Source organism: Leiobunum rupestre, chromosome 1 (genome assembly GCF_980474605.1).
Source record: "Leiobunum rupestre chromosome 1, qqLeiRupe1.1.hap1, whole genome shotgun sequence".
NCBI classification, from domain to species: Eukaryota; Metazoa; Arthropoda; class Arachnida; order Opiliones; family Sclerosomatidae; genus Leiobunum; species Leiobunum rupestre.
In genome coordinates, this window is record NC_143384.1 from 93,006,762 (window position 1) to 93,030,494 (window position 23,733).

Here is a 23,733-nt window from a genome sequence, read left to right on the forward strand (position 1 = left end):
AAAATCAAGAGACTGAAACTTCATGGTTTCCCATCTACTTTTATTAAAGCGCTCCTTTTCAACCGTACAAATAACACTGGCTTCGAAACGTACCGTCTGCTTAATTAAATTTGATTTCAAACCATGAAGTACAATCTCTTGAATTTAAAGTATAAATATTGTTACTTCACAAAATACGAGACGTTTCGAGGCGTTCATTCTTATAGTTAAGAATATTCCTAAAGTATTAATTCGTATATATTTATTTCTAAATGCAGTTCAATCTGGAATTTGAAAGACTTTACCACAAAAACCCGGAAATAGAGTTTCAAAATGGCCGGGGTCTTGCGACTACAATAACCAGGTCGAATGACCCCGCTAAAAGCGTCAATTAACTCCGCTAACTGGGTCGTTAAACACTGCAAAGGGAGTTTCCCCGCCTATAGAATCGTTTTAAACCGTTGACGTGCTCTTGTAACGCCGATAACGTGGTCGTTTGACTCCGATAAAGTGGTGGTTTGATTCCGATAAAGTGGTCGTTTGACTCCGATAAAGTGGTCGTTTGACTCCGATAATGGGGCCTTGTGTCTCCGATAATGGGGTCGTTAGACACCGGATTGGGATTTTTTTACCCCGCCTACAGAATGTATTGAAACCGATAAAGGTGTCATTAGACACTGTAAATGGAGTTTTTACTCAGCCTATAGAATTGTTTTAAACCGATCGGGGAATCTTTTTAAGCCGTTAAGGAAGTCTTTGGACACCGTATACGGAGTCTATCGATACCATAACCGCTATAACTGCTTCTATAATGAGGCCGTTTGACCCCGTAAATGGAGTCATTTGACACCATAAATAGACTTGTTTTAGACCGCTAACAGGTTTGTTTTAAGCCGATAACTTGGTAATTTGACTCCGATTATGTGGTCTTGTGATTCCGATTATGGCGTTGATTGACTCCGCTAACGGGGTCGTTTTATACTGATACCATAAACCCATGCCATAAACGGATCCATATTATACCGCTAAAGGGATTTTTTAAAACCACTAGAGAAGTAAAATATCGCAAACGAAGTAAACCCACTCCGTTAACGGAGTTATAAAAGTAGCTATAAGGGTGTAAAAACGGAATCAAATAAACATAAAATGCCTTGTCTAAAACACAAAATACACCTTTTTGATAGTATATCTACTCCTTTTGTCTACCTTTAAAGTGACGATATTTGGGACAAGAAAAAACCCCCTTAAAGAAGTACTTTAACTGCCTTTTTTTTAAGAGTGTGTAAAACCATAGATTTAGTTGGATTAAAACTCATGTAATTGGAAGACACCCAAAAGTCGAGTGCGTCAATATCACTTTGTAGCGCTTAATTTTACTCCGAGAGATATCACCATAGAATAACTCTTCATTGATAAGATATACAGGGTGTTACCCAAAAAACTATACAAGGCCAATAAAATTTGTTTAAGCTAGGAATTTGAAATTATCGGGACACATAAAACTTGCAGGAGGTCACTTGAAAACGGAAATTTCCTTGACCTTGAACCATGTCTTCAAGGTCATTTAAAATGCATCTCGAGAACCATTAGAGATATAAAATTGTCAAGTGACCTCCTGCACGTTCTATGTCTCCTAAAAGTTTGAATTTTTTTTATTTTATCCATAGACAAACAAACGCACCCAAAATAGCGGCTAGGGACCAAGCAAAGGAGTGCTAGTACTTTATAGTACTTTTAATTTTGACGGCAATTTATTTGAAGATTTACCAAAATTTATTAGCATTGATCTGGAATAATTGGAATTTACAACGATATACATTAATAATGGCAATGGCCAAGCTGATTAGTAGTAGAGAAACTAGCGTTGCGATTTATGATCCTCTAAAATTTATCATGTATTTTCGTTCAATAGTTGGACAACGTATTTGTACACGTATTTGTAAGCATCTACAGCCACTATGAAATCGATATGTGAATAATCTTCGGCTTCAACGATGAAATCCCGCACCAGAACTCCCGGTCTCAGCTGTTGACGCAAAAAGTCAATATCTCGTTCATTCGCCAAGGCGTCGCCCTTACTGCTGTAGAAGGCCAAAGGCGCCGTTATTTTCCCAATCTCGTACTCCGGAGGTTCAGACTGTAAAATAGACGACGTTAAAAGAAAAATTTCCAATAACGATTTCGTAACTAGTAGCCTGTTCCGTTTGACTTTATTTTGAATTTACTATTAAAAGAATACGCGCTTGTCCCAGCCGTAGCCGCTGCCACAAAAAAACCATTTAGACAATTAATTTAAGAAACCCCAATTTGATTCATCAGTGAAGTTGTTGGATAATGTAAAACTGTGTACATGAATTCACTTAACTCGAGACAAGGCCTAAAACTGGCTTTAGTCCCATTCGACCGAAGGCGGTTTTTGAGCTGTCCCATTCGACCGAATTCCGCCGAAACGTGCGGTTTTTATGTGTCCCATTCGACCGAACGCTACTATATAAATTGGCTTTTGCTATGTTTTCAATTTAGTTACTGAAGTCGTTTGCAATGGAGCGGATAGCTAATAAAGGAGGGTATTAATACATCAATAATAATTATCTTCACCTAGTCAAGAAAAGTAACTGAACCAAAACTGAAATAGTAAACTTAACCAACTCTAACCTAACCTAACCTAACCTAACCTAGGATGATAAAATACGCGAAAAAGTAGATTAGTCCATAATTAAAAGGGATAATATAGCTAAATCCTACACAAATTTGAAGAAAATTAAAAACTTACTAATAACTCGTACCGATAGGTCTTCGAGCAACGCGAAACTGGGATCAAATAGATCTTCGAGTAATAAACTAAAGTAAAAATAAATAAAATAGCCAGAAATTCCAACGGTAGACCGGTTTCGTTCGATAGGTGGTTTCTTCTAACTTAACTTATCGTATATACTATTCTCCACCACACTCCCCCCTTTTCGGCTTTCCGTTGCTATACGCAACGCGTTTTGAAATTTTTAATGTTTAGGCTTAGTTTTTCTTTTTGATTTGATAGTCGCCAGCCAGATTTCCCGCACGGTACTGATCAGTTCCAAATAGAACGAAACCGGTCTACCGTTGGAATTTCTGGCTATTTTATTTATTTTTACTTTAGTTTATTACTCGAAGATCTATTTGATCCCAGTTTCGCGTTGCTCGAAGACCTATCGGTACGAGTTATTAGTAAGTTTTTAATTTTCTTCAAATTTGTTTAGGATTTAGCTATATTTTCCCTTTTAATTATGGACTAATCTACTTTTTCGCGTATTTTCTCATCCTTCTCACAGTCCATAGGTGGTTTCTTCTAACCTAACCTAACCTAACCTAAACATGGATCTTCGATAGTAAATACCTTATAAACAAAATACCAAATCACCCCGCCAATTGGGCTAAATTTTAAAATTATTTCGGTCGAATGGGATTCGGTCGAATGGGATTTCGGTCGAATGGGAATAAACGTAAAACTGCCGTTCTCTGTTTTCTAACAAGGAGACGACCCGAGGTGGTTCTCACCGATTTTCTTCAAAGTTGGGGAATTGTTAGACCTAGATGTAACATGAAACCCGTTAAAGGGAAACGCTACGCTGGGCGCCCGTTTCGCCATGGCCACCAAAAATTTTTTTGACAACATAAAATAAAAAAATCTACGTAAAATAACATGCGAAAACGACAAATTCTAAGGGTCCACCCTGTTCAAAACTTCAATAAATAAAATAAAAATATTTAAAAAAAATAAAATAAACTAGTAAATTTTACAATTTTTGATTACTTTGGATAAATAAATACCATTTTGGGTGAACTCGAGCTAATTTGAATAAATACGTCGAAATTTTAGGTATAATACAAAATATTTGTAAAACTTATGCCGTGATAACTGCCATTTATTTTCTAAGATAAATCTTAAAATTTCTACATTACATTATCTCAACGATTTCGATAGAAAAATGACGCCATTTTATAATATACATCATGGTGCAATAAGTTAGGTAATTTTAATCCGATTAACCTGAGATTTTATACGTTACATTATCTGCCTGAATGAATTCGTACTATAGAGTTTCATAGAAATCGGACACCATTTTGCAAAATGGCGGATATCAAAAAAACTCATCGTGCGATAAGTTCCGTAAATATCCGTCGATTAATCAGAAAAGTTTCTACGTTGCATTATCTGCCCGAGTTAATTAGACCTTTGGGTTTTCCAATAATAATCCGACGCCATTTTGAAATATGGTGGGTATAAATGAAACTAATAATGCGATAACTGCCGAAATAATTTGTCGATTTACGTGAAATTTTCTACATTACATTATCTGACCGAATAAATAAGCCCCTTACACTGTGATAGAAATCCGACGCCATTTTCCAAAATGGCAGATATCATAATGTGATAACTGCCGAAATTATTTGTCCAATTACTTGAAATTTTCTACTTTACATTATCTGTTAAAGATAATAAATCCTAATAATTTTAATAAAATTCGAGGCCATGTTGCAAAATGGCGGATGTCAAAATATCTCACGGTCATATAAATTCCGTAATTATTCGACGATAAATCTGAAATTTTCTGTTTCATTAAATGATCGAAAAAATAAGTATTTTCTCTTTTGAAAGAATTCCGAAGCCATTTTGCAAAATGGCGCTTTTCCGAGAAGTTCCGTAATTATTCGTCAACTATTCTGAAATTTTCTACGTTTCTTTTTCTGACCGAGTAAATCAGTCCTATTTCTTTTGAAAGAAATACGCCGTTTTACAAAATAACGCACATCAATGTATCTCTTGGTGCGATAAATTCCGTATTGTTATTGTTATAAAAAAATTGAAGGAAATTTCATATAAAATGGATAAAATTTAATACATATCGGTAAAATCATATAATATTGGGTAAGTTCTTTTATATCATTAGATTAATTGAAATAATTATGGTTGAATTCATCATTTAGGCATAATTTGGGTAAATTTAAATATTATTAAATTAGTTCAATTGGCATTGTAGACATTGATATAGGCCTAAATTGGGAGAAATTCAAATGATATTTTGTGTATTTGAATAATATTGAGTAAATTCAAATACTTTTAGGCAAATTCAAACAATTTTGTTTACATTCGATGACTCGATCAATTTTGAGTAAATTCCAATAATATTTGGTTAATTGAAATTTTATATTATATAAAATGGGTAAATAGAAATAATATTTAACAAATCACAAAAGTTTGATCTCGGGACAGTAACTTTGAATGAGTATAGAAACAAAAATAAAAGTAAGTTGATAATTGGAGCTATAACATGTTTGCTATTAATCCGGATAATACTGGGTACCCCAGCTAGTATTACTAGAAAATATTAACAATATTATTTAAATTAGCCCACTTTTATTTCAATTAACCAAATATTATTGAACTTAACTCAAAAATGTTCCAATGTAAACAAAATTATTTGAATTTGCCTAATATTATTTAAAACACCAAATATAGTTTGAATTTCTCCCAATTTATATGAATGTCGTCAATTTAATTTGAACTAATTTAATGTTATTTCAATTTACCCAAATTATATGAATTTACCTAAATGTGTTCCTTTCCTAATTTAATGTGAAATTAACCTTAATTATTTCAGTTAACCCAATGATATAGGAACTTAACCAATATTATTTGAATTTGCCGATATGTACCCATTTTAAATATATTTTCCGATAATTGTCTAATAACAATACGAAATTTATCGCACCAAGAGATACATTGTTATACGCTATTTTGCAAACGACAGATTTCAAATTAATGGACAAATAATTTCGGCAATTATCACATTATGATATCTGCCATTTTGGAAAATGGCGTCAGATTTCTATCACAGTGTAAGGGGCTTATTTATTCGGTCAGATAATGTAATGTAGAAAATTTCACGTAAATTCTTTCAAAATAGAAAATACAAAATTTTTCGATCATTTAATGAAACAGAAAATTTCAGATTTATCGTCGAATAATTACGGAATTTATATGACCGTGAGATATTTTGACATCCGCCATTTTGCAACATGGCCTCGAATTTTATTAAAATTATTAGGATTTATTATCTTTAACAGATAATGTAAAGTAGAAAATTTCAAGTAATTGGACAAATAATTTCGGCAGTTATCACATTATGATATCTGCCATTTTGGAAAATGGCGTCAGATTTCTATCACAGTGTAAGGGGCTTATTTATTCGGTCAGATAATGTAATGTAGAAAATTTCACGTAAATCGACAAATTAATTCGGCAGTTATCGCATTATTAGTTTCATTTATACCCACCATATTTCAAAATGGCGTCGGATTATTATTGGAAAACCCAAAGGTCTAATTAACTCGGGCAGATAATGAAACGTAGAAAATTTTCTGATTAATCGACGAATATTTACGGAACTTATCGCACGATGAAATTTTTTGATATCCGCCATTTTGCAAAATGGTGTCGGATTTCTATGAAACTCTATAGTACGTATTCATTCGGGCAGATAATGTAACGTATAAAATCTCAGGTTAATCGGATTAAAATTACCTAACTTATTGCACCATGATGTATATTATAAAATGGCGTCATTTTTCTATCGAAATCGTTGAGATAATGTAATGTAGAAATTTTAAGATTTATCTTAGAAAATAAATGGCAGTTATCACGGCATAAGTTTTACAAATATTTTGTATTATACCTAAAATTTCGACGTAAATATTTATTCAAATTAGCTCGAGTTCACCCAAAATGGTTTTTATCCCCCCCCCCCCTATTTGTCCAAAGTAATCAAAAATTGTAAAATTTACTATTTTTTTTAGTTTTTTTTTAAATATTTTTATTTTATTTATTGAAGTTTTGAACAGGGTGGACCCTTAGAATTTGTCGTTTTCGCGTGTTATTTTACGTAGACCTTTTCTTATTTTATGTTGCCGTTATTTTACCAATCTCGTACTCCGGAGGTTCAGACTGTAAAATAGACGACGCCATAAGAAAAATTTCAAATGACGATTTCGTAACTAGTAGTCTGTTCCGTTTGACTTTATTTCGAATTGACTATTAAAAGAATACGCGCTTGTCCCAGCCGTAGCCACTGCTACAGGCAATAATGGCTGACATAGACTCAGCCAAAAAACCATTTAGACAATTAATTAAAGAAACTCCGATTGGTTTCATCGCTGAAGTTGTTGGATAATGTAAAACTGTGTACATGAATTTCGTGTAGTTGATCACTAATTCGGCTATCTGACCACTTAACTCGAGACAAGGCCTAAAACGGCCGTTCCCTGTCTTCTCATAGAACCGTTGGCGAGAGCCGCTAGGAACAGTCGTCTATTCCCGTCAGCTGACTAGCATTTAAATGACACATCACTCCACCCATCGCTTTTAAAAAAGGGCCCGTAGGGTAATGATACAGTTTCACTGTAACACACAATTTCATAGTGTGACCAAACGTACCAGCGGCTCTAAAATCATCTCAAGCAATCCAAAATAACTTTTTCCAGCAGAAGACAATCGATACATTAAACCTAACTTAGCCTTAACCTAACTCAACGTCACCCAAACCTATATCTTCACCCAAGCTAAACCTTAACCGAATCTTAGACCCGATAAAGCAATCGCTTTCAAAATGAACCTCGGAAGCGTTGCTACGTTCAGTCGGCTCTTTGATAATGATATTTATTTACCATTCCGTATTTCACTAAGTTGTCCTCTCTGCCAAAATCGTACCTTTGAAACCTATCTGCGGAAATAATCTAAAAAGCCAAAACGTTAGATATTAAATTAACAAACATAAATAGCATACTATACAATATCAAACGGGGCTCAATTAATCGCTTGGACAAGTTTTGATCCAATTCTGATGCAGTGTATATGCCATTTGAATACAGTATTAAATAAAAGTAAGATCTGAAATAGTGTAAACGAAGGGATAAATTCCGGTTTACTAACAACTAGGAATAGCGTGAAATACATTGTAAAAATAGTTAATGTAAAGGCGCAACCGGTTGAGCTATTAATAAAATTACAACTAAGTAGGCGTTGGCATTGATAAAGTAGAAGGGTGGATATATTAAAGAAAGCAAAGCGATGTCTTCGTTTTCCAATTTTTAAGTTTCGAACAATTTGTATCTGATTCGCACGTTAAGCTTTGTAACGCAAATGGTTTACAGAAACAAGCTATTAAAAAAGATTCTAGTGAAGTTAATTAGAATCTAAATTATTAAGATTAAGTGTAAGATTTACTATTGAAATTCCACTAATTTGATCAAATTTTGATCCAATTTCGATAATTTTGTTGAAATTATATGAAACAAGCCAAAGTAAAGCAATATTCTTAATTCCATAAAATCTTCATTTTTTTAAGTTACCTGCAAAATTTTGGGATTTGTAAATTAGTTCTGGTTTTTCAAGAGCCCCAAGAATTAACAAAAAAGGTTACAACAAAAATAAAGAAATAGTGGGAGGATTACGTGGTTTCTTTTAACCAATAGCAATAATTTTAATCATCACGAATTTTAAGCTTATTTTTTAATATATTTTAAGAGATTGTTTTAGGGTTTTAATGCGAATTGTTGTAGGTTAAAATGTCGGTAAAGTTTTGATTATATTTTGATGCTACAAGGACAAAAGATGAAAACTCTAATAAAAAGTTAAGAAGAACAAAAGTACGTTTATTGAAGCCTAGGATTATAATTGCTTTATTTTAATACTGAGCAACGTCAGGTTGGATTCAAAAATCATTAAAATTTGAGTGTTAATTAAGATTTAATTACATAAAGTTCGTAATTCAGTAATAATAATTAATAATAATAATTATAAATAACATTATTTATTATTATGAAATAAACGTAACCCACTATTGTACAATAATTTTTTTTATTTAAAAATACTACAGCCGTTTCGGCGCCAAAACTAGCGCCGTCGTCAGGCAATGTTACAATAATGACCTCGAGTCTGTTGAGGGCAACAGCACGATAAAATACAGTGTAAATGAAACTGTGTAAATTTACACTGTATTTTATCGTGCTGTTGCCCTCAACAGACTCGAGGTCATTATTGTAACATTGCCTGACGACGGCGCTAGTTTTGGCGCTGAAACGGCTGTAGTATTTTTAAATAAATAAAAACAATTATTGTACAATAGTGGGTTACGTTTATTTCATAGTATATTATGTACAAGAGGGTCCATTCTCACATATAACATTATTTATTATAATAATTTTTAATAATAAATAATAAATAAAAAAAGTATATTTATAATTAAAAATAATGTAAGAAAATTGGTATAGGTTTTCTTTGATGTGTACGTTTTATCCAATCTTGATTTATTGGATCGAAAACTTTTTTATCCTTTCTGGATATAACAAGATTATATGATCCAAAATTATATGATTACTTCTGGATATGACTGGATCGAGGGGTAAGTCACTCTCGGATGACCTGTACACTGAGTTCGCGTACTTAGTACTGTTAAAGGTAGGGATTTTAAAGAGTTCACGAACTTTTATTAGCACAGTCAGAGGTACGACAGTGTACACCGAGTTCGCCGAGTGACCAACCCCTCGGACTAGATCCAATGTTGATCACGGTTATTTGAACCAAAATTATTGATCCTTTCTGGATATGATTTAATCGAATTTTGATCCAGATTATTTGATCCAAAAACATTTTATCTTTTCTGGATATGGTTTGATCGAATCTTGATCCAATGTCCAAAATGTGATCATGTGTTTTTCGTAAGAGTCAAGGATTCGTTTTTCACAGTTGGCGACTGTTCATTTAGAAATCGAAACAATCACCATCGATTACAAGCGTATACGTTCCAGAAATGCTACATATGTTCTCTCAAACGTTCGCAGCCTGCCTAACAAAATCCACAATTTTTTAACTCACAATTTCAGAGCAGTATGATGTTTCTGGTCCCACTGAGACGTGACTGGACATATCTGTACTGGACTCGGAAATAATACCCTCAAGACGACGTTACCTTTCGTAAAGATCGTATTACACGTGGAGGAGGAGTCCTTCACGCTACTCCGTATAGCCCTTTCCGGTTGAGGATAGTGTTGCCATAGAGGCGATTTTTTTAACTGAGTGACCTTCTGGGATTGTTACGCGAGATGTGTTTTCATTAATGGAGACTTCAACTTAAATATTGACCGCTCAAACCTGTGTCCTGGTATCGCGATACTGTGTTTCGCCTAATTCTTGAGTAAACGTTGACTTATCCGACGAGCAGGAATACATTTCTTGACATGGGTTAAACTATAAATGGCCAGCGCTTCCTCACTGAAATTCACACTGGAGACCACTTAACTGGTTGTGATCAGCTTCCGTAGCAGGTACCCACAATTTGCCACGGCGTTTATAGCGAGGGGCGAACTCGGTGTGAAGAACATATCTGCCTCTGGACCGTACTGTATAAAACCGGATGCATAGTTCGCCAGTGAATTTTAAGCACGCACGAATGCATCGTTTCAAAAAGCAAGTTCGCTCACGAGCAACAAAGCGTATGTGAATTAAGGAATTTTTGTATTTTTGCGTCGCGTTGCTCGCTTCGCGTCTCATGGGTGCAGCTGGCTTAAGAAGTCATCTCTTCCATCGGGAAAGTTATTCTAGGTGATCACATGAGCCTTACGCACTCTACGTTCCATTCGAAATTAAATAGTTGCATGACATTGAAAAACGATTTTCTTCAGAAGTGCTCGCGCCTGGAAAAAATTTCCACACCGTACTTAATTCCGCAACTTCGCTTTTTGGTTTTGGAGTTTTGGTTTTCTAATTGACTTAATTCTAATTGTTAGTTTAATTTATTGAAATTGGTTTTTGGATTTTACTCGTTTAATTTTTTTTATTTATTTAATTATTTTAATGTTCTGTGTATATTTTATTGATATTCTTTAATAGCCTAATATTTTCACTTTAGAAATAAGCCTGAAGGGAATTTAACTTCTAAAGTTTACTTGTCTACTTGATACACATAGATGAAGAAATTTTTATTCGTAAAATGGCAAATACCTGTCCATAATGGACGATGCTGTAAGACGATGTGCCCTCGACTGCGTGACTCGCGTATACAGGAAGCCTAGTCTGAAACAATAAAGCTTTAGTACAATGTAGGTCTGCAATAAAACTTGTCTTTCCTTCTCTGTTTCTCAAAGGAACGCGAAAAAAGATGAGTTATTTCGTTTCACAGATAAGCGCGAAAATAGAGGAGTGCCGATGTCGTTTCTCAAATGAACGCGAAACAAGGGGAGTGCCAATTTAGTTTATCAAATGAACACGAACAGATAAGAGAGCCAATTTCGTTTCTTAAATGGGCGCGAAAAGACATAAGTGCTGACTTTGTTTCTTAAATAAACGTAAATGCCAAACGAAAGGGCCGATTTAGTTTTTCATTTCTTTAATAGGTACGAAAGGAAACTAGTACCGATTTTTTTCTCACATGGGCGCTATATGAGAGGAGTGCTGGATTCGTTTATCAAATGGGCGCGAAAAGAGACGGGCGCATATTAAGTTTTTCAAATGGCCGTGAAAAAAAGATAAGCGCTTATTTAGTTTTTCAAATAGGGGCGAAAAGAGACGAGAGCATATTCCGTTTCTCAAATGAACGCGAAAAGAGAGGAGCGAATATCTCGTTTTCCAAATCGGCTTGAAATGAGAGGAGCGCTTATTTCGTTTCTCAAAGTGGCTTAAATAGGCTTGAAAAGAGAGGAGCGGATACTTCGTTTCTCAAATGGGCTTGAAAAGAGAGGAGCGCCGATTTCGTTTATAAGATGGCTTGCGAAAAGGCAGGAGCATATATTTATTTCCTCTAGTACTGTTCTTACCCGATTCAAATGTTCGGATTCGAAACCATCAAGGATTCCGACGACGATTAGGCAAAGTACATCAGTCGCCCCATTACCGCATACTACGTCGGTAAGTAAATTAGTCAAAGCATTGGTGGACGGAAAATAGCCTTTGGTTCCAGTTAAGACGGTCAGAACCTGTCCGATATTTGAGATTTTCCAATTAATTTATTAAAACTAATGATGTCTGAGGTATAGAGGTGTGAAAAATCATTTTTAGGGGATCGAATTGAATATCAAATAGTCGTTGCCATGGCAAGGCGAGAACCAAACGAGGAGCAGATCAATTTGTTACAGGATGTCCTAAGAAACATGATTAAACAATTTATCATAATTTAACCATTTTTAATCTTTATACAGCCAAAGCTACCGATTGAATTTTAATCTAATCTAATCATGATTTATTCATATGAGGGTGTCTTATTTATCATTAGATTGAGCTGCCCCTGGCAAACAAATCGAGTATTTAAAATGTTGAATAGTTTCGTCAAATATTTTTAAGGTAAAATTAGGGCCAGTTAACTGATCAAATTCAAAAATTATATTTTGAATAATAAATTAGTTGATTGTGCAGGCTCAATAATCTAGCCCATAAGAGGCCTGACTGAGCAGAATTGCGCGTCATTATTCATATTTCTGATGGTCTTGAAACTCAACAAGAAAAAACTTGAAATTACCGTAATGAGGTCCGCAAATTGGTACAGCTGAACGATCGGAGCTGTGGCGTGTGTTAATTTAGCAACTGGAGACATACACGCCGCCATTTTGATCTAAAACGTCAAATAATTAGTACGTCGCAAATGTCATTTCTGACACCAACTGGAGAGCGCTTAATAAAGAAATGAACTAAAATGTGAACTCATAGAACAGAGACGTTCAGCAAAGCGTTGTAGAAGCTTGAATGTCAACGTTCTATTCGCTTTACAATGGTCATGTTGTCATAACTCTAAGACAACGTCATATTCAGGACATGCTAGTGAACGTTAAACGAGATCACTGGAGTTTCATTTCTAGTTTTTTTTAATTTAATAATATTGGTTTTTATAAATTAATAATAATACTAATAACACCAATTTTTATAGATAAAATACACTTTTCGCTAGTACTGAAAATAGTTTTGAGAACTTAACATTCAAAATAAAATGAGCTATAACGTATTAAAGCAAATATCAAAAAGGTAAAACTATCCTTGAGCTAGGACCTAAATTAAAATATGGAATATATAATAATCTATAAATATGAATATGATTTAATCAAATAATATACAATATTATATTTCCCTGCTGCTTGGTTTGCGCTTGTTGCAGCCTACTTCCACGGGCTAGTAGGCCACCATTTGAAGCTCTCTGACGATCTTTTGACTCATCGTAGAAAAATGGGAAGAAACACGCATACTTCTCAACTCACCCCCTTCAACTCCTTAAAATTTTTGCATAACCTATTGAAACTCCCTGTATACTTAGGTTTCATAGACAAAAATGTGAACTTACTTTGTCATTGTAATTGATCGGTGTGGTAGTCGACAGAAGGGCAAACAAGCTGGTTGTTCCCATGGAATGACCGACGTAGTACAATTGCTGTTGACCAGTAGTGGACAAGACAAAATCGATCATGGCGGGTAAATCCATCAGACCCATTTCGTCCCAGCTTATGGATTTATATAATTAAAATTAGGAATGAGCTAATAATTAAGTTACTACGTGTATTAAAAACCGTTTTGAGGAATACCTGAATTCCCAAAATTTTGGGTCATTGGTTTTCAGCGAGACGTGCCCGAGAGAGTAAATTGTCCCTCTGAAATTGCCCAAAAAGACATCGTATCCTTCATCTGATAGATCAAGAGCTGCGAAGATTAAAATAATGGTATTGCTAGAAATATTGGGAATATTCCCCTTCTTATATTAAGCCAATTACGGTGGGGGCCTATAAATATGGTGGACCCCAATACACTGTATTGGCTGAGGGGAAAATGTGATAAATTATCATCGGTAATTTAAGAGCATCAGAACGAATGGTTAGCAGAGTTCCGAGAGTAAGACAACCAATTTAACAATAGCAATGCATTAAAATGGTCCTGTTACAAAGAATTTATACAAGTTTATAGAGAATAGTAAAAAGGCGTTTTACATTAATTAATATTTTGTCCAAATAAATTATTGAAGGAGTAATTTTTTAGGAAAATGATTTTACCATAACCGACACTGTTTTCTCCTTTTTACTTTTGAGACTTTTACGCGCTTAGAAAGTCGCGCACTCAGAGAACAGATGGCTGGATGCCTCTTAACATCGAAACCAAATCAGTATCCGTATTACTCTATTACCGTCAGTATAAAGATACCTAAATTCTGGAAGGCGAAGTAGTTCAAAACAAAGTTTGAGGAGGACTGGAACAATCCGGGGAGCAGGAGCACCGGTGGTTTATTTCGTTTCGGGATTCGAAACAGTCCCAGAATGTAGCCGTCGCTCGTGTTCACTTTATGCTCTTCCACGGGGTAGCCGAGATCCGTAATCAGTTGACTCTAGCGTGGAAAAGCGTTCAATGGATTAAAAGGAACATCTTAGCCGTGAAATGCTCGCCTATTTGTCCAAGATAAGGGACAGTTTTAATTCGCAGTTACAGGAACGATTACTCTCACCGTGTTTTTGGTTAAATCCGGGTCAAAGAAATTGGTCTTCAAATTGGGATTGAGGGTTAACACATTCTTTACAACGACGTCGGTTGAGCCAACAACAAATTTTAAAATATTCGGAACAGTATCAACGTTACTCGAGACGGGACCATATATCTCTTTTTGAAGAAGGAAAAGCGACAGCAGACAACCATTGGACACTTTTGTATTAGCCATTTCGGAAAAACTAGGACCCACTTCACACTAAATCAATGACTAAATTACAGTGAATCAGCTAACGGCCCATTTTTTTTGTTTTTGGGACAAGCGTATTTAGGCGCTCAATGTAGAAGACCTTTTCACAATTGGCGGTTGATGGACGTATACCATAAATTACGAAACCTGTGCATTTCAACCTCAGCCTACTTCGATGAATCGTAAATACATGCCACATGACAGAATTAGATTAGGAGAAGTTACTACAGAGCCTGAAATTCTGGAAACGCAAATGATTTACAAAAGCGTGGGGGGTAAGTTACTTTCTCGTTGATAATTCCACCCCCCTCAAAAGGAGAGAATATTCTCGATACCGCCATCTAACGTGAGCTAACGAAATGAGAATATCGTCTACTATATCGTACGTTTTACAAGGCTTAGATATTAAGTGTTTTTAGGCATGGAAGGGTAGCACTGGGATGGCACCTATTTACCTACGCTACTAATATATTTAAAAAAGATGTAAGTTTTTTGTTCAGTCAAGAACTGCGTTATTTTAAATGTATGCTTCATTATTATCTACATTTTTGATTTCTCTTTAATGCCAAAGTTGGTAATTTTCAAAATTGGAAATTTTCAAAATTGGAAATTTTCAAAATTGGAAATTTGAAAATTGGAAATTTTTGATAAACATTAAAAGTTGTGGGCTCGATTCCTGCTCGAGGCAATATGTTAAATTTTAGTCACAGAAGTATTCCTTGGTTGAAAAAAGAATCTTCTATAAATGGGTAAATGTATATTTATTTTCATTGTGTCGGAAAAACCGTTTTTCCGACGCAATGAAAATAAATATACATTTATCTCATAAATATTGTCAGGACTAACGAAAGGGACAGACAGCCAGGTCCATCACAATAAGGAGAAGAAAACAAGAAGCTCGGCTTCCCGCGGCCACAACGAAGCGGTCCCGCGTTCCCCCTATCATTTCCGGTCAATGGGTATAAAAGATCGCGCTCGCGTCAGAAGGGGAGAGTTTTTCTTCGGAGTTCTTAAAATTGTTAGTGGGAACATTAAAGCTGAAAAGCTAAGCCTACTAAGGACAAAACGACCTGGGAAGCATTTAGCTGAAAAGCTAGCCCTGGGGAGTTGTCACTTACATAGTTTAAAAAACAACAACTCTTTTCGTATCATATCACTGGTATTTCTTACGCTGACAACTGGTGGAGGCGCCGGGCAACTGATCGTACCGCCACGTTACTAGCCTATGAGCTACGTTCCTCGACCGTCCTCATACTCGCCCGCTTCATCGTCGGCCACCGAAGTCTACAGCGTCGCGAATTCACCGACATTATCCATCATACCAGATCTTTATACTAACGAACCCCGTCAATCCCGCCGAACGCTCAACTTAGCGCCAGAATTCGACGGGTTAGTTCCGCCAACTCGAAAACCAAAAATCAAGACGCCAACCGCTGCTGTCCCAACCATGGCCCCTGCTAACGAAATTGCCAACGCGGTTGCGGCCGCACTCCGTGCCGTAAACTTCTCGCATGACACGCCGAAATTTGATCCGGATACACAGGACGTAAACGACTACATCACCCTCTTCGAGCAGAGAACCGCGGGAAAAATGGATGTCGACCGCATTTACTTACTCTCGTCAGCTTTTCACGGTAAAGCACTTTTATACTACTCAGGTTCGAATTACTACAGCCAAATCACATACTACTTGGGACCAATGGAAAAGAGAACTGAATTCGAACGCTCCTCACAGGTTATCTTCAACGAGCTGCTGGCTCATCAACAACTCCCTGGAACTGATCCCGTCAAATATTATAGAGACACTATGACCCTGTGTTCTCTAGCCAACCCGGCCATGACGGATTCTGAAAAAATTAATTTTCTAATCCGAGGCCTCCTGCCCGAAATTCGAGAAAAACTGATTCTGATGTGCCCCACAACGCCCTAGGACTTTTTGAACAAATTACGGCTCATCACTCCGTCTGCTCCGACTTACTCACCACCTACCTCTAGTACCACCGAGGGAAAAATCTTGGAGCTACTGACCGTGCTCGCAGCAAGAAACCCTGTTTCCCCACCACAGACGGTTGCCCCGCCATTATATCAGAACACTGCCGATGGCGGAGTCGACTCACTCCGCCGGGATATCAAGGACCATCGCTTTGAGATGGAGAATTTCCGGACGGCATCCCGCCGTCTGGACCCCAGTCTCATCGCAGTATCCTGTTACAAATGTGGTCGTAAGGATCACTACGCTTCTTATTGCCGCGAGACTGCTCAATCACAGGATGACCGCTACAGCTCCAGCGACCGTACGAATTCACCGTACAGAGGAAGACCGTCGTACAGCCAACCAACGGCCTATAACTCTCGCAATAGAAGTCCATCACCATTCGCCCAGAATCGTTCCTCATTCAACTGGCGCCGCGGGCGAAGTCCGTCTCCTCACCCGAACGCCCACACCCAATCCAGGTCGGGAAACGACAATCGACGGTGGTAGACAGAGGAACTCCTCCGTCCCAACCTTCTTATCCCCTCCTCCTAAGTCCATCTCATAAATTGGTCTCATTGCCTGCCATCATCCTCAACCAATCAGTCAACCTCATCCTTGACTCGGGCAGCACGAAAAATATCATCAACCACGAGCTCGTTAAATCTCTTCACCTGCCAATTCATTCCGCCGGTACGATTCACTTACGGGTCACCGACGGGTGTCTCATTTCACCTACCGGAGCTATTACCATGGTGCTACAGATCGGCCAGGACAGTTACAGCATCGACGCTCTTATCATTGATAACTTCGAGTACGAGCTTCTGCTCGGTCTGGAGTTTTGCAACGATCACGAGGTTGAGCTCTGTTTCAAAACCCGTTCAATCTCCATTGGAGATAATTGCTTTCCACTTCCGGTTTCGCTCTTTGACCACTCGCATCTCGTGCGGAACACCTCTGACGTCACGATCCCAGCATCATCAGAAATCGCCTTAGATGTATCTCCCTCTCAAATTTCCGGTTCCCTTATGGTTGAACCGTTGTCCACAACAACACAACGTTTTGGCATACTGGTATGCAAAACAGTCACCACATTTCATAACGGCCACGCATTCATCAGAGTAGCTAATCCACACGATTGACCAGTTATCCTACCAAGAGGCGCCACACTTGCACGTGCCCACGACGTCACAGACATCAACTTCCTCGACACACAAGCCCATCACCCAACCCCACATCTTCCCACCGACCTGGACATTAGAGGGCAGCTCTCGACCGCCCAACGAGGACAATTACAAAGCCTGTTGTCCCGCCATGCAGACGTTTTTTTCCCGATATGAAGGTGATCTTGGGCGAACCTCGCTAATCAAACATCAAATTGATACCAGCGACTCGGCCCCGGTACGCTCACATCCATACCGGAAGTCACTCAGGGAACGGGGAGCTCCCAAGGCCAAAGTCGACAAGCTATTGGCGCAGGGGACCATTCAAGAATCATGCAGTCCTTGGGCTGCACCCGTTATCCTCATTAAAAAACGTGACGGCACCTGGCGGTTTTGTGTTGATTGGGGCAAACTGAACGCCGTGACTAAAAAAGATGTTCATCCCCTACCCCGAATCGATGACACCTTGGATCGCCTAGCAGGATCCACACTTTTCACAACGTTGGATTTAGCCTCTTGCTACTTCCAGGTGGAGTTGGAAGAATCCGCTAGGGAGAAGACCGCATTTGTGACCCCCGATGGTCATTACGAATTCACCGTAATGGGCATGGGCCTCTGCAACGCACCAGCTACTTTTCAACGGCTAATGTATCGTACTCTGATGGGCCATTTGATGTGGAAGATCACCATGGCATACCTAGATGACATTGTCATATTTTCCCACTCGTTCAATTCGCACCTCCACCACATTGACCAAGTCTTAACTTGTCTCCGCACGCCCAAACTAAAAATCAAGCCGAGCAAATGTTAATTTGCCAAACCACGCATTCGTTATCTGGGACACGTCGTTGACGGCCAAGGCATTTCACCAGATCCTCGTAACCTGGAAGCCGTAGCTAAATTCACCCCTCCGAAGACGGTCAAACAGGTGCAACGGTTCCTGGGTTTGGCCGGTTACTACCGCCGGTTTATCCACAACTTCGCTGGTGTCGCCAAACCGTTGACTACATTTATCTCATAAATATAACCGTGAACTTTGTTTATTTTTGGACAGTGGTAATGCAGCGCTCACCCGATAAGAAATCAATGTACATTTGACCTGTTTTTACGTTTCATCGAAGTAGGCATATGTTGAAATGCCCAGATTTCAAATTTTATGGTAAACGTCCATCAACTACCAGTTGTGAATGCCAAAATACGCTATTCCCAAAAACAAAACAATTGTGCCTTAAGCTGATTCACGGCAATTTAGTCAGTTATTTAATGTGTAGTAATTTTCTAAATTATCAATTTTCTAAATGGTCAATTTTCTAAATGGTCAATTTTTTAAAATTTCAATTTTCTAAAATGTCAATTTTCTAAATTGTCAATTTTATAAATTGTCAATTTTATAAATTGTCAATTTTCTAAATTGTCAATTTTCTAAATTGTCAATTTTCTAAATTGTCAATTTTCTAAATTGTCAATTTTCTAAATTGTCAATTTTATAAATTGTCAATTTTATAAATGATATCATCAAGAAATAAATTAAGCAATAAGGGAGAGAGGATCGATCCCTGGGGCACGCCCGAGGTTAGCAAGCTAGGGAGTGAGTCAATTCCATGGACCCTAGTTACGCACGAACGACCAGAGAGGTAACATGACAACCAATCGTGATTCTTACCTCTAATTGCAATTCTATATAATTCCCCAAGAAGTATTCTATGAGACACTGAGTCAAAAGCTTTCCTCAAGTCGAGTCACTGTTATCTAAGAAAGTAATGATTTTATGGTAGACCGAGCGCAAGGCATTGGTAGTACCCATAGATCTACGGAAGACAAACTGGAAATCCGATTTGTGAAATTACTTTTATGAGGACGGTATATAACGGAAATATAGTAATCAAGATCGGTTAATTTTATGGAACAGGATTCGATGTCTTCATTGAAGAGATTTAGCTTATGGTCTATTCTTAAAGAATGTTTATAATAAAAACCGACTCCACCGCCCTTTCGTTCTCCAATTCCGCAGAATACGTAGTTGGGTAAATGATAGTATAGATTACTTCTAAACCATGTTTCGGTTAGAGCAAAAGTAGAGTAACACCCAAAAGTGTGTCAGCTGTATCTTCGCGCCTATTATAATTTCTAGTGAGACCTAGTCACACTATAGACTACATAACCTACTTGTTGGAATAGTACTAGCAACATTATATTTAGTCTATATTCTGGCGCGATTTTCTCTCTTCGATTTACTCACCCATAGACATACGTTCTAAAACGCCTCACTCGGCGGCGCTGGAGTACCTCGATTTTGATGACGTATTTTCCGACCCCCCTTCGTTTCCCTTTTTATTTCATTGCCTCACATATGTGGCAAAGAAGGTCACGGGCTCTAATTTAAAAACACTCTATAGTAAAAACGTTTGTACTAGAGAGTGTTGTTAAATTAAATTTTAAAGAAACCACTTTAACACTGTTAAACTTGATATCATAGGTCGGGGGGCTCTGGGCTTCAAAGATCGCCAATGCCCTAGGTTAGGCTGGGGCTCTCTTTTGTATATTAGATTGCCGATCTCTGCTTGATATATAACAGTTCGATTGAGAGCCGGGCAATGAAATAATATTATCGCCTTCTCGGCGAACTTGTTTACTTTGTGACAAACTCTCATTGACAACTATACCGTTCTGACACACTTTTAGGTCTTATGTTACTTTTGGTTAGAGCTAAAATATCGGGGAATATGTCGGTAGAAGCTAATTCAGCTTATATTACAATATATGAGGTTCACAAAAAAACAATTTAGGGAATATTTACAAATTTCAATTATAGTTTAATAACTTTATCCAAATTTTCATCGTACACAAACTTTTCTAAGCCTATTTGAACAACAAAATTAGAAACAAAGTTCGCGTTACCGCTCGCTTCTGATTTAATAAAGTTTCTGAAGTGAAAGCGAGCTTTTTCCTGCTTAGGAGTGAAGTCGTGAGGAATAAAAATACGACTTCCTTTTAATTTATAGGCTAGTTTGAGAATTTCAAATTTAGTCATAAAAGTTTCAAATTTCAACACGATTCGGCGAGGATTAAGGGAATCGTAAATATTATATCCACCCAAAAACCATTCGGTTAAATATTGCAAGGTCCTTTTAAACAAAAACGTCACGTCCTATATTACTTTAGGCCATAAAAGTAGTGAAATCAAATAACGGGCAAATCTGTAATTATATTCCCATAAACGTCATAAACTGGACTTATTTATCGACAAGTGATGTGCTCTGAAGTAATATGCTAGACCTTGCGCGTCCTAAGTGTTTTACTGAGTTAAAATCCTTTGTACAACCATAAAACATTTCAAAGAGAATGGCTAATATTAGAAGAGACAAGTTTTCTAAGCTTAGCTGTAACGATTCTAATGATACAATATCAGTTAAATAATTTACCAAGTTAATTAAAGAAAAAGGTCAATATAAGATAAAGCGTTTTCTTAAGAATGTATAAAGAGTGAACAAATCATAAAATTTACAACGTAGCGTACGAAAGGCAAGCATAAATATCAAGAATTAGTTTCTAAAAACGATGTAGATGGCAGCATTACCTAATCACGGGACCATTTCAACCTCCCGACTTTAAAGTTTTCTTTCGTTCTCGAAGAGCGTGGCCTGGCTTGTTTATTTTATTTATAGGAGCATATATTGTTTAGATCGAAATATATTATCTACTCTGTTTAGATTTACTCTTTTACCTTAAAAGCATAGTAAACGAGTTTCAATAATCAGAGTCAACATAACTTGGCAGTGAAATAAACGTTCGCACGGTTTAATTCTTGTCTCGCTCAAAGTAGCACCTTGGCCAACCGAGACCAAATAAAAACACTCGATAAAATTACTGAACCTGTCCTTACTAGTGGTACTCGAACATTTCTGAACATTATCGATAGGTGGCGGTGCGACTATTGAAACTGGCCAATTACTGAAAGCAGACAAGTTGTTGACTGCAGTGACGTAATTACTGCAGTCAACAACTTGTCTGCTTTATTTAATTATGGTTTTAAGGTAAAAGAGAAAATTTAAACAAAGTAGATAATGTATCTCGATCTAAACAATATATTTGATACACTGCGATTCTAATATTAGCCATTCTCTTTGAAATGTTTTATGGTTGTACAAAGGATTTTAACTCAGTAAAACACTTAGGACGCGCAAGGTCTAGCATATTACTACAGAGCACATCACTTGTCGATAAATAAGTCCAGTTTATGACGTTTATGGGAATATAATTACAGATCTTGCCCGTTATTTGATTTCACTACTTTTATGGCCTAAAGTAATATAGGACGTGACGTTTTTGTTTAAAAGGACCTTGCAATTTTTAGCCGAATGGTTTTTGGTTGGATTTTACGCCTTTTTGTTTATAACAATAGCAGTGAAGTTATTATAATACCTTCAAACGTAACAAAGCGGAAATAATATTTATAAACAAAATTGGAAAGTGAACTTTCACCTATTTGGAATATTGAGAACTGCCTAGCTCTTTCGCCAACATTGTGAGTAGGATGTACCACCATCTTTGCCAGTTTTCAATGTACAGGTAGAAAGGGGGTCGGCACCGGAAGTCCCCGCTTCCTTTCCCCTTCCGGCAGGTGGCGCGGGGGTGTCATTGACCTCCGCAGAGTGGCGCGCGCTGATTGGCTGGCGCGAAATTATTCAAAATGGCGCTGATAGGTTGGTGTTTTGGCGCGAAAAGGGGTCAGTACTCCTTTAAAGGAATTCCCAGGTTGGCTATACTCGGTCCCCGTTTTCCATTGTTAAAGTGGTGACAGGTTTGATTGATTGAGCAGGTGTTTATCGAGGAATGCGCCGTTGCTAGGTTACCCAGTACGCTGTTACCGGAAACTCTAGATTTTTATTCGGGACGATTTCGTTATATACGTAAATTTCGAAGAAAAAATGGCTACGGTAAATAGCCACGATATTCCTTTAAAATTTCTTTCGAAAAAAAAACGATTAATGAGTTTCGTTAATTGGAAGGTACCAGGTGTACATAAATCAGACTTGGCCGCGCAAGGGTTTTATTCGTTACCAGACAGTGTATCGGTCAAGTGCGCCTTCTGTCCGCTAGTCATAACCGATTGGAAAAGCGTAGCCCTCATTCGACACTTGGAAAAGATACCGCTTTGCCCTTTCATGAAAGGAGAATCTGTAGGAAACGAAATGAAAGTCGAGTAAGGATGACGGTAGCTTACTTGGTAGGACGAACAACTTTGAAAATAGCAAATTAAAATAGTCACGAGTTCGAATCCCCTACAAATAAGAGACCGTCATTCTTTTTATAAAAATGGACGACTTTTACGTAAGTCTACCGAGTAACGCCTCTAGCGACCTCTATCCGGCGAATACTCGGTCAAACTTTAAAGTAAACTTGGGTCGTTCTATAACACTACCGGACAAATTTGTTGTTGGCGTGTCGGAAGTAATTTTGCCTCCCAACTGGGAAAATATCACGGATAAAATTAATAATTTTCAATTAAAAACGGTGGCGGCTGACTATTATAAAAAACGACCTTACATTTATAAAATCTCATTAAAAGTTGCTAAATTGAAAGCCGAAAAAGACACTGCCGGATTTGTCATCAAATATAGTCTGGTTAAAAAAGTTGTACGCGCTATTAACGAAGGAATAAGGGAAATGGACTGAACGCCTACATTTCGTTCAAAATCTAGGAAAAACCCGATGGACTTTATTGGATTTATGATCCGACAATACATAATCCGGCTGACCCAACCAAGAAAAAGACCAATTTCGAGTTATTTATTCCTGACGGACATTTGAAAGAACTTTTATGTTTCGAGGGGAAGGATGACACGGGATATCAATCGGGGGTATATCAGCCGTCAAAACCGGTAAC

At 37.3% G+C, this 23,733-nt stretch overlaps 1 protein-coding gene across 1 annotated transcript; it reads right to left on the reverse strand.

Moving 5' to 3' along the window:
* Nucleotides 1–1,870: 1,870 nt before the first annotated feature.
* LOC149968954 (lipase member J-like) lies at nt 1,871–14,693 on the reverse strand. The gene is made up of 9 exons (XM_090169629.1): nt 14,484–14,693; nt 14,186–14,366; nt 13,576–13,690; nt 13,338–13,494; nt 12,525–12,617; nt 11,827–11,985; nt 11,015–11,086; nt 7,681–7,749; nt 1,871–2,116 (listed from the first exon to the last, which is right to left on the reverse strand). The coding sequence occupies exons 1-9, from the start codon at nt 14,691–14,693 to the stop codon at nt 1,871–1,873; spliced, it is 1,302 nt and encodes a 433-aa protein (XP_090025755.1).
* Between the last annotated feature and the right edge of the window lie 9,040 nt (nt 14,694–23,733).